The sequence below is a fragment of the Arvicanthis niloticus genome, chromosome 20 (assembly GCF_011762505.2).
Source record: "Arvicanthis niloticus isolate mArvNil1 chromosome 20, mArvNil1.pat.X, whole genome shotgun sequence".
Taxonomy (NCBI): domain Eukaryota; kingdom Metazoa; phylum Chordata; class Mammalia; order Rodentia; family Muridae; genus Arvicanthis; species Arvicanthis niloticus.
This window is the reverse complement of record NC_047677.1, coordinates 44,432,250-44,444,453: the sequence shown is the minus strand read 5'-3', so window position 1 is coordinate 44,444,453 and position 12,204 is coordinate 44,432,250. Positions and strand designations below refer to the sequence as shown.

The 12,204-nt window shown below is 43.7% G+C and overlaps 1 protein-coding gene across 1 annotated transcript in view; it reads left to right on the top strand.

Annotated features, from left to right (window-relative positions):
- Dnah8 (dynein axonemal heavy chain 8) overlaps window positions 1-12,204 on the top strand; it is a 237,184-nt gene that overhangs the window by 61,927 nt on the left and 163,053 nt on the right. The window contains exons 24-29 of the mRNA XM_034524086.2: window positions 1,533-1,605; window positions 1,967-2,153; window positions 4,691-4,887; window positions 6,446-6,572; window positions 8,385-8,620; window positions 10,769-10,873. Of these exons, the coding sequence (XP_034379977.1) occupies window positions 1,533-1,605; window positions 1,967-2,153; window positions 4,691-4,887; window positions 6,446-6,572; window positions 8,385-8,620; window positions 10,769-10,873 (925 nt within the window). The remainder of the gene's footprint in view (window positions 1-1,532; window positions 1,606-1,966; window positions 2,154-4,690; window positions 4,888-6,445; window positions 6,573-8,384; window positions 8,621-10,768; window positions 10,874-12,204) is intronic.

The window sequence follows — 12,204 nt, the reverse complement described above, 5'->3', positions numbered from 1 at the left end:
TTAATCCCAGTCATATAAAAATAAACAAATTATAAGTAAGTAACATGAAGTGTAGTTTTTGTCGGTGATGGCCTCTATTGTTGCAAGCCTGAGAACAAAGTGAGACAGTCTGGAGCAGTGGTTTTTCAACCTGTGATTCGGCCCCGTGGGGAGTCACATATCATCAGACATCATGCACAATCGCTATCTTATATTGCAATTCATAATAGTAACAAAATTACAGCTATGAAGTAGCAACAAAATAACTTTATGCTTGGGGTCACTACAACATGATCACCTGTATTAAAGGTCAAAACTGCATTAGGAAAGTTGAGAACCACTAATTTAGGTGGTCTTAATTAGATGCTCTTTCTTTTCTGATTAATGAGTTAAAAGGCAGGGAAAATCTGGAGTGAAACAGGTAACAGCAGAGAAGTCTCAGATACGACAGACAGTAGCAGACACAATCAGCATTTAAAGAAAGAGTTATGAGTGTGAGAGCACACATGCACAGGCTGCACACAGAGAAAAAGACACTCAGAAAGCCAACAAATCTAGTCTCAGGGGCTGGGCTTTTAAAGCCTCTGTAGAGTTTTCCTCCCCTAATTTAAACTTGGTCACTTTGAAGAATAATAGGATAACTGATTGATCCAGAACTGTTGTGTAACATGTCCTGGTCCAGCCTTGAACTTATTGGGCCAGTCCATCAGCAGGGGCCTTCTGGTGAGAGACTGGAAGTCTATAAGGCCTTTGTTTTAAGCTGCCAGGGTTTTGTCTCAAGTAAGGAGGGTAAGGAAGACTCCAGCCATATTGGAAATTGACCACTTTTATTGCATAACCACGGCCCCTCTCCCTATCTGACTGCCTACCAGGGACTCTGTCTAAATCCTAGCCTCTCAAAAGAATGCCATTCACTGACTTTGTATGGTTAGTTATTACTAACCAGGGGAAGCCAGCATTCAAATACTAGGAAATGTATGCACAATTAATATTTTACCTCCAAGAGTATCAAAATGATACCTTTTCGGTCCTGTGCTATTTATAGTTCTATGATAAACAGCATCCTTTTGGTGTAACTTGGCATTTAAAAAAAAAGTCTCTTAACAATACCATGACTTTTATTGATTTCTAGGACAGCTATACACCTGTAAACAATATTCATGATCATATCTTCCCACCAACCCCCTCTTCCCACTCTCCCCAGGCATTCCCAATGTACCTCCCCCCCTTCATGTCCTCTTTTTCTTGGTTACCCATGTGTCTCATCTGTGACTGATCTTGTTGCCTTGAGCTTGTGCAGGTCTCTTGCAGGTAGAGAGCCGATGAACGCAGTGGTCACGCCATGTCCGCAAGAGGGTGCTTCCCAGCACCTCCGCTACCCTCCAGCTCTTAAATTCTTTCTGCTTCCTCTTCTTGATGCTTCCAGAGCTTTGGTTTGGGGATGTTTGCTTTTCCAAGATTAAAGACGGTCTTTATTTTTAGGATGGAAACACACAGTGTGAGGAATCGAAATTGAGCTAACACTCACCAGTTAAACTGTCTGTTCATTCTAGCCAAGGGCGAAGGCGGTCAGAGGACATTGTTTCCTTCATCAAAACCGAAGTGCATCTTGCGATCCCTAATGTGGTGAGTCTTGTTTGCAGCGGTGTTTTGGTAATGAATCTTTAAAACATTAGGTGAGTGTTTAGGATGTGAGGCTTTGGGTCCCCAGTGTTGCAAAAATGAGTAACCATGTAGAAATTAAAAAAAAAAAAACAAAAAACAAAAACAACCCTCTATGTGAGAACTGTACTTTAACTTACAGAAAGACCTTGGTTCCATGTGTTTTTATTTTATTTTAAAGGTTTATTATTTCTCTCTCTCTCTCTCTCTCTCTCTCTCTCTCTCTCTCTCTCTCTCTCTCTCTGTGTGTGTGTGTGTGTATACGTTAGATTTGTAGAATGAGGTGGGTTGGGGAGAATTATATACATGCTGCTGCTTCTCATAGGTGATGGTTCCCAGCCTGGATGACATTCAGCAAGCCATCAACCGCATGATCCAGTTGACCCTGGAGGTCAGCAGAGGAGTGGCCCACTGGGGACAGCAGCAGGTCAGGCGGATAAAATCTCCTCAGAACAATTCTCGCGGTTCCGACCAAAGCTCAGCCACGGGGAAACCACTGAAGAAGGAAGAGAGTAAGAAAACTGAAACACCTGCATTAGATTCCTGGACAGTGAGAGAAGAGAAAAAGTGAAACCAAAATGTATGTGCGTGTGCATGTGTGTGCAGGTGCTCACAGAGGCCTGAAGAAGGTACCCCTGAGACCCCAGAGCTGGAGTTATAGGCGGTTGCTTCCTGATATGGATGTTAGGAACTGAACCTGGGTCTTCTGCAAGAGCAGCAATCGCTCTTTACCACTGAGCCATCTCTCTAGCACCCCATCTCTCCCTCTATCTCTCTTTCTCTCTCTGTGTCCATAAATATATATATATATATATTCATATATAATATATGTATATAAGTACATACATATTTAGTATACATTATATCCTATATAATATAGTATATATAGTATAAGATAGCATACATATAATATATATTACACAATTATATAATATGATATATATCACATACTATATAGTTATATACTTATGTATAGCATATATCACATATTGTATATATCACATACATATATAGTATATGTACTTATGTATACATAAGTACATATAGTATATAGTACATGATCTATATACTATACATGTATATATGTATGTATGTATAGTATTCACTATATAGGTAAATATGTAGTATATATACATTTATAATATATATACTTATATAGAAGTATATATACTTTTATGTGTATAAGTATATAAGTATATATGCTTTTATAATTACTTATATATAGTGTATATATACTATATATAAATATATGTAGTATATAGTATATGTATATATAAAAGTATGTAAGTATATGTATATACAAGTATATATAGTATAAATTATATACGCATATAAAAGTGTATATATATATATATTTTTTTTTTCCCTTAAGGCAAGAGGTCTCATGTAGCCAGGCTTGCTTCAAACATTCTATGTGGCCAAAGATAACCTTGAACTGCCGGTCCTCCTGCCTTTACTTCCCCCACGTGCTAGGATTATGGACATGCACCAGCATATGCCTTATGTTTCTTAGATAATATGTTTACTTACTAATTTTTACTTCGTTAAAATCACAACTGCCCACTTTTTTTTTTATCTGCAACATAACATACAACAAGAGTTTGGTCCTAGGAGAACGAGGTTTATCGTTTTATCATTGTGCAGTAATTCCGAAAGGCGAAGGGTGAAAACAGATCTCAGTGCTGATCCTGCTCTCAGCATTCTTTGTGGTCCCATAAGCCTTTGTGCCTTTCACAGATGCATGATGGGTAACAGCAGCAAATGGCTAACAGATGTCTCAAAACGGGAATGAGAAAGCAAACACAGCCTTCATTTTATTTTAGGTTGATTTTATGTGTACAGGTGTTTTACTAGCATGTCTATCTATGCACCCCATATGTGCCTGATCAGAAGACAGCACGGAGTCTCCTGGAGGCAGGGTTTTGAATGGCTGTGAGCCATCACGAGTGGGTGCTGGGATTGGTCCCCCAGCTCACGCTAAGCTCAAATGTACTCCCAGTAATACAAAACACACCACAGCATCAGTCAGCCAGCCAATCAAACTAAGCTAGCACCTTGTGTTTTATTTTGCTTAAATCTAATTCAGCAGCAGAGCAAATGGGATTGCAGGCAACTGGGTAAACACCACAGGTTCCAGTCAGCTGGGCTATTGCTTCCCGGCAGGAACATGGCCTCCTAATCACATGTTTATCCTGTTTCAAAGGTGAAACTGAGAGTCTGTAATTTCACGTGAAGCCTCATGCCTTTTTAATTGTATATATATATATATATAATTTTTTTTAAAGTGCTGCATAGGCCAAGCAAAGGAAAATGGTGCCAACCATGGTGGTGCATGCCCGTCATCCTGGTACTCACGAGGGAGGTATCAGGAAGATCAGAATTCAAGGACCATGTTGGCTATATAGCAAGTTTAAGGCCAACCTGGGTTACTATATATGAGATCCTGTCTCAAAAAGAAAGCCAGGGTAGGGAGATGTGGGGTAGGGGTGGGCTGGGTGGTGTAAGCGAGATGACCCAGCAAGAAAAGGTGCTCACTCAGCAGCCTGACCATCCAAGTGAAGTCTCCAGGGTCCATCTGGTGGAGGGAGGGAACATAATCCCACAGCTGACTGCTGACCCCCTTAATATGACATGCCTGGGAACATACATGTACATACTAGACACACTAAATAAACAAATAGAAATAAAAATAGTAAATACACACACACACATATATATATACATATGTGTATATATATGTATATATACATATACATACATGCACACACATATATATAAAATTTGGGGCTAATGAGATGGCCCAGTGGCTGAAAGTTCTTGCCACCAAGTTTGTCTGTTCTCTTTTCTTGGGAACTACACAGAGAAATAAGAGCACTGACACCCCCCCCCCCCATTGCACTCTTGACTTTCAAGTAAATAAATGGTATGTGTGACCAATCCAAACCATAAACTGCACACACATGTCTATAAAATGAGCCCCATACCACGGTTGGTAAGAACTCCAATGTTAGATACAGACACTCTCGCCATTGGAAACATCTGCTTGCAGGGTCGTTTGAAGAAACCATCCCGGCCAGGAAGCTGAAGAACTTCTACCCTGGCGTGGCAGAGCACAAGGATATCTCCAAGCTGGTCCTCCTCCTGTCCTCCTCTGTGAATTCTCTCCGGAAGGCGGCCACTGAGGCCCTGCAGGACTTTCAGAAGTACAAAACTCTCTGGACAGAAGACAGAGATGTGAAAGTCAAGGTGGGTTTCCACTGATGGTGCGTTTTATGTATTTATTTACACATTTATTATTTGTATCTGGTCTGTTGACCTCTGACCCGTGAGTTGTGTGTGGAGAGATGGGGTGGGACGAAGCTTTTGAGGGTAATTCGAGGACTCCTAGCAGAGGCAAGACCTCACAAACGCAAAGCAGCTAGTTATTCTCACACCGATACCCCGAGGCAGTGGATAACAAGGAGGCTGTGGTGGGACCAGGCAACAATGTACCTACTTTCTCATAAAGTCTCAGTGACAGACCAACGTTCATTTCCATCAAAGTTCCCCCTGGGGAACCAGAGAGTTTATTTACTTTCAGAGCATGGTAACCCTAAAAGCTGTATTGTGAGGGCTATGTCCAGCAGGGATGACACCTTCCCCATGGGCCGTGTAGATGGAGCCCCCTTCCTTTGGCTCTTTCTCTCCAGCCTCTGTACTCTAGGCCCTCCCAGAGATGCTGAAGGTCATAGACAATCAGGACAGATTTGTATTCAGTTGGCTGGAGAGAGGGGCGGGATACTTGTGGGTGGGTGTCCCACCTGCCCTCTCCTTGTATGACGGAAGGTCAGCAGTTGGCAAGCCTAGCTATGATGACCTTTTGCAGATGGGCTCAGCTGAGCACAGAGGACAGTCATGCACAATCGAGACATCAGGAGGCTTCTGAACCCAGACTGATTAGTCCCGGTGTCCTGCGAACTTCAGCCCTAGGTCCTATCAGGATCCCTTGTTCTATTTGAAGCCAGTGTCTCATGGCACAGAGAAATGTACAAGTGTATGAACTGTAGTTAGGATCCTCCCCCCAAACAAAGGGACTGCATATTATAACACAATCAGGAGCTGTGTGCATATGCATGGCTTTGGAGTACCCTGTAACTTAGACCACCCCATCAGAATATATGCTACCATGTAAGGGAGTGTCTTAGAGTTTCCATTGCTGTGAAGAGACACCATGACTGAGGCAACTCTCACAAGGGCAACATTTAATTGGGGCTGGCTTACAGGTTCAGAGGTTCAGTCTATTATCATCAAGGCAGGAAAATATGACAGTGTCCAGGCAGTCATGGCACTGAAGGAGCTGAGAGTTCCACATCTTGTTCCGAAGGCAACCAGGAGAAAACTGGCATCCTCAGGCAGCTAGGAAAAAGCTCTCTTCCACAATGGGCGGAGCCTGAGCATAGGAGAGCTCCACCCACACAGGGACACACTTCCTCCAATGAGGCCACACCTCCTAACAGTACCACTCTCGATGGGCCAAATGTATTCAAACCACCACAGGGAGCCAAGGGCTAAAATATAAAGAGAAACAAATGAGGGGCATATAAGGTTCAGAGGTTATTATGCTTGAGACTTGGAATTATGTGAATCCACTGAGCCAGCGCCAGCATAAATAAACACTGCTTTCTAGCAGAGAGCTTTAGGGTCCCATGTCCCTGTATGAGAATCCTGCTACAGAGCAAGTACTGTTCGTAAGTTAAGTGTTACAAGTGAGAACGTTAGACTCCTAAGGAGTGAAGGAAGTATTAATTGTTGTGTTACCTGACAGGAGTTTCTGGCCAACAACCCTTCCCTGACTGAGATCCGATCAGAAATTCTCCACTATGCCACTTTTGAGCAGGAGATCGAGGAACTGAAGCCCATTATCGTTGTAGGAGCCCTGGAACTGCACACGGGTAACTGCAGCCATGTTCCTAACGGGTCTCTGGTGCGGGTTCAAGAGGGACAACTGAGGTGGATTGTTGAGGGGAAGGGGTTCTTAGAAGAGTTGTTGAAGCCACAGAGAGACAATAGCATGGTGGGAACTCTGAGAAGGAATCGGGGGCCATGGCAGACGTGAGGTTCCTTCTCATAACTCTAAGGAGGGGGGAGGTTTCATATTAGGTTTTCTGATTCCTAGAGAGGAGCCGGGGGAAAGGATGGGGAAGTGCATACGTGGTTATCCATCCTCCTTTGATGCAAACTGACTTCCCTAGGGAGCAACCTGGGCCTGTGGAAATCTGGTAGCTAGGGACTCGGAAACAATGTATCAATGGTGTCTGCCAGAAGGGAAGGGCTGTGGTAGGGATCAAGAAAAGGCTACTTTTGAGGCCTGATCTAGAGTCTAAGAGTTACATAAAGTAGTATCTCTCTGGTTTTTTTTTTTTTTTTTTTACAAGGTAGTGATGTTTTACTTTGAATGGAAGGGACATTGGGATGGGACCGGTGACATGGTATTTGCCTCAGCAAGTAGCTTTGGTATAATACTGCAAATACCAAGTCGTTCTAGGCCATCCATATTCTTTTCTTTCATTTTTTTTCCTTTGGTTTTTCTAAGACAGAGTCTCATTTAGTCCAGGCTAGGCCCAAGTAACTTTACAGCTGAAGATGACCTTGAACTCCTGATCCTCCTGCCTCTGTCTTCTGAATGCAGGGGAACTAGAGACTCAAGCCATCACACACATTTATGCTACCTTCAAATACAAAGCTGGGGGTCAGAGAGAGGGTTGCTGGTTCAGAGGGTGTACTGCTCTTGCAGACTCAAGTTTGGTTCCCAAGATCCCATGTCAGATGACTCGCAACTGCCTGTAACTCCGGATCCACCGAGTCCAGCGCTCCTTTCTGGCCTTTGTGTATTTCTCTCACGTGTACATGTCCCCATACACTAATACATAATCACAAAATAAATCTTGAAAAGCTAAGATGAAACACGTATACCACAAAACCCACGAAGCCAATGGGCCTTCAGAGTGGACTAGGGGACCACGGGACCCGTGTAGAAGGCTGAGGATGTCCTTTCTCTCTGCTCCTTTCTTCTTCTCTCTGGTTTTTCTGCTTTCCAGTGACTCTCAACTCTCATCCCAACTTTTCAAGAAAGGACTCTTCACATTGGTACATGTGAGTCTGTATGAGCTGAGTCAGGGTAGAGTCTTGTTATATAAATACTCTCAAGTGGACAGGACAGGGACAGAGTAGAAGAACAGGCAAGCCAGGACCGTGGTTTGCTGGGAGAAATAAATTTCATTCCATAGAAAGGAGCTTCCCTAGAGGGAACTACACAGAATAAGGGGGGTGGGTCCTGATGATAGAGTGTCCCGAGCTGAGCAAGACTGCCATAGCAGGAGTCTTCACTTAGAAACTCTGCCCTAGCTGGATGGTGGTGGCACATACCTTTATCACTACCACTCTGGAGGCAGAGGCAGGTGCATCTCCGAGTTTGAGGCCAGCCTGGTCCACAGAGCCAGTTTCAGGGCAGCCATGGCTACACAAGGAAACCCTATCTCAAAAAAACAGACATCTGCAGCCAGATTTATGCCATGGAAGCGGGGACATTCTTTGCAGTCTCCTAACTTGGAGCACATCTAACTGGCTTGTCATGCTTCAGGTGACCACAGGTCATTTCTGGTCAATGAATTCTGAATGTGGGCAGATGGCTGAGATGCCGGGATCCGCAGCGCACACAGCATACTGTTTCAGAGTCCCGCTTTTGTCTGTCTCGTCCTCTCCAGAGCCAATGAAGTTAGCCTTATCAATCGAGGCCAAGGCGTGGAAGATGCTGCTCTGTCGATACTTGAACGAAGAATATAAGAAGAAAATGTCGGACATGATAACATTTATCAACGAATACTTGAAAAAGTTGTCCAGACCCATCCGAGACTTAGACGATGTCAGATTCGCCATGGAAGCTTTGTCTTGTATCCGAGATAATGAAATTCAAATGGACATGACTTTGGGGCCAATTGAAGTGAGTAATGATTTTGCATTTTGCTTTCCTGAAATGCCTTTTAAAAACAGAAAAGCAAGCTTTAAAAAAGTGATTCTGTAATACATTTCTTCATCTCATAGAGGGAATAGTTTTTTGGGGGTGGGTTGGGTAAGGTTGGGTTTTAAGTAGGTTGGGTACTTTGTATATCCCTGGATGTCTTAGAACTCACTCTATAGACCAGACTGGCCTCGAACTCAGAGATCTGCCTGCCTCTGCCTCCCGAGTGTTGGGATTAAAGGCATGGATCGCCATTGCCCGGCTCGGAATAGTCTTTTTTGATGCTGATGTCTTTGAGGGCATTCTAAAGACTTCAACACCAACCAGATACAGAGGGATATATTAATATTCTTTACTCGGCTAGGCAATGTCCAGTGTTTGATGCAGGTGCCAACATCTTACAGGAGGTATTGATCACACCCTCCCATATTAATCCTACGTTGTTAGGAAAGTTCTACAGATACCTTCCTAGACACCAGTGGTAGGTCTTACTGATAAGCTTACACATGCTGTGGGCAGGAGAACCTGTGCAGATTCAGGAGTCACCTGGCGGAGCTCAGATGAATAGAAGATATTAGGGGAAAGTGCCATATTCTTTTGTTTTTGTTGTTGTTGTTACAACCATGGTAAATTACCAGAGTGTAAATTCTCAGTGGCTTCTGAGCTCCTACATGTATCATCTTGGTCCTGGAGCTCACTGGGGAATACCAAGATTCCATCCGTCACAAGTAGTTCATGATTGATAGTGTTTGGAATATATAGTTGTTTTGACTCTTAGTGATGACGAGAACCACTCTTAGCTGGTTTCCCACTTGGTTTGTTCTCTTCAGACAGCATCCTCCCATGTAGTTTATAGTGCCTGGGGAGTCGGTACTGCGCCTCCTCCTGGTACCTCTATTAGTTACATTCGTATCTTTATTAGTTACATTCTGACCTCTGTTAGTTACATTCTTACTTCTATTAGTTACATTCTTACCTCTATTAGTTACATTTAGATCTCTATTAGTTACATTCGGATTTCTATTAGTTACATTCTTACCGCTATTAGTTACATTCTGTTGCTTTGATTAAACACCATGACCAAGCCCAGCGTGGTAGCGCACGCCTTTAATCCCAGCACTTGGAATGCAGAGGCAGGCAGATCTCTGTGAGTTCAAGAATAGCCTGGTCTACAAAGGAAGTCTAGGACAGCCAGGGCTCTGTTACATAGACAAACCCTGTCTCAGGAAAAGAAAACCAAAAACCAAAACCAAAACCACCCCCATGACTAAAAGCAGCTGTGGAAGGAAGAGTCTTGTTTGGTCTCTGTGTTCCAGGGGGATAAAAGGGATAAGAGGCAGTCATGGCTGGGGACCTTGGTGGCAAGCAACGGGTACCATGGTAGGAGCAGGCAGCCGGGAGCTCACACCTTCTAACACAAGCATGAGGCAGAGAGAGCTCATGGGAGGAGGGAGAAGCTTTAAGCCCTCAAATCCCTCCCCAAGAGATATACTTCCTCTGAGTGTCCTTAAACAGTGTCACCAACTGGGGACCAAGTGTTTTCAAATTCCTTAGCCTATGGGGGACATTTCTCACCTAAACTGGCAGAATACCTGATGCTCATTACCACTGCATGCTTTCTGAGCCCACTGGTAGCTAATGATGTTCACGTCTTGGTACTTTTAAGATCTCAGTACGTGGGAATTTGGGACGCCGAACACCCATCCCTCGCTATTTAATAAATGATCATATACTTCTTCAGAAAACATTCTTTTGATAAAGCCAACTGAGTATTGATACCCATCATTTCCGTTCACTCCTTCCATAGCTGATTCCTGCTTTAATGTATGAGACAGGATCCCATAGGCATTGACCCAAGATCATGGAGGAGAGACGCAGAAAATAGCTCTACGGATGTTTTCTAAGCTAGAGTCTCTCACTGGGGTCTACCTACATCTCCAGGGGTGGCAGGGAAGTGCGGGTTTCAGAGCCCGTGGTCCCCAGTCAGCACTCATAGAGACTCACCCATAGCTTTAATTTTGGAAACCATTCCCCATCTTCCTCGACAAAGTAGGTGGTTTTAGGATGTGTCTACAACTGCCAGCGGCTGCCTTCCCTGAGGCGTTTCTGAACTCTGCTGCCCCTTTGCAGGAAGCCTACGGCATTTTGAACAGATTTGAGGTTGAAGTAACCAAGGAAGAGTCGGAAGGCGTTGACACCCTGAGATACTCATTCAACAAACTGCAGAGCAAAGCTGTAAGCACACAACTTAATCCCATCTTTCTATTAAGTCATGGCTTCCAGGAAAAGGCATTTTGAACTTTGAAAATCTGCCATCTATAATAATTCTGTTGACATGTAACCTGCATACTAAAAGAGTGGTCATTCTGATCCAGGAAACTCAGCAGTTTTTTTTTTTTTTTAAATATATTAGTAGATGGTCTAAAAACCATCATGACCTCCTTCTAGATAGAACATACTCGATATCCCCTGAAGGCACCCTGTGCCTGTAAGCAGATGCTCCTCATTCTCCGCCTCCTCCCTCCCCCCCAGCCCTGAAGCACTTTGCATGTCTGTGGATTTATCTTTTCTGAATATTTGATGTAGAAGGAGTCGTAGGCTACAGGGGCCCACAAGAGGCATCTCTAACTTAGCGTTCATTTTCAAGCGCCCCAGGCACTTTGTCTTTCTTTCAGTTGCTAACGATATCAAACATCTGCTCACGTGACCGTTTTATTGGCCATTTGTAGAGCGCCAGAGGAACGTGCTCGGAAATCTTTGGCTTAATTTTTTTTTTTTTTTTTTTTTTTTTTGGTTAAATGAGCTTTTCCTTATTGTTGACTTTTATGAGTCTTAATATATTTTGGGTTCCTCCTCTCATCTATGATTTGCAAGTGTTTTCTCTCTCATTGTGGGTATAGTCCTTTTGTTTTACCGATGGTCTGATTGACTTGGCGATGCTGGGAACGGTCAGACTCAGGCCCCTTCATCCACGCTCAGTGGAGTTGTACCACCGCGATATCATCTCAGCTCCGACCCTCTTATGTTCTCAGCAGCACCTTCTGAAGCACACCAGTGGTTTTTTTGTTTGTTTGTTTGTTTGTTTTTGGTTTTTCGAGACAGGGTTTCTCTGTGTAGTCCTGGCTGTCCTGGAACTCACTCTGTAGACCAGGCTGGCCTCGAACTCAGAGATCCACCTGCCTCTGCCTCCCAAGTGCTGGGATTAAAGGTGTGGGCCACCACCGCCCGGCACACCAGTGTTTTCTATTTTCATGGAAGCCCAGCCAATCCAGCCTTTTCTTTTGATACCTGTACTCTCATACCGTATTCAGGAAATCCTCGACCAGAATCCTGTTATGCAGATCCATGCCTATGTTTTCTTAGACTAGTTTGATAAGTATAGTCTTTACATTTAGGCTTCTAGTGCATCTTGAGTTAATTTTTATCTGTGGTGCCATGGTCCTCTTGAGTGACAAAGCAAAGAAGGACTTTAGTGTCCTGTAAGTGTGTCCAGGTCCCTTGTGCATAATATAACAAGTGAGGAGAGGCCGCTTTATCGCCACTGTCTATGGCATGACAGACTTGCC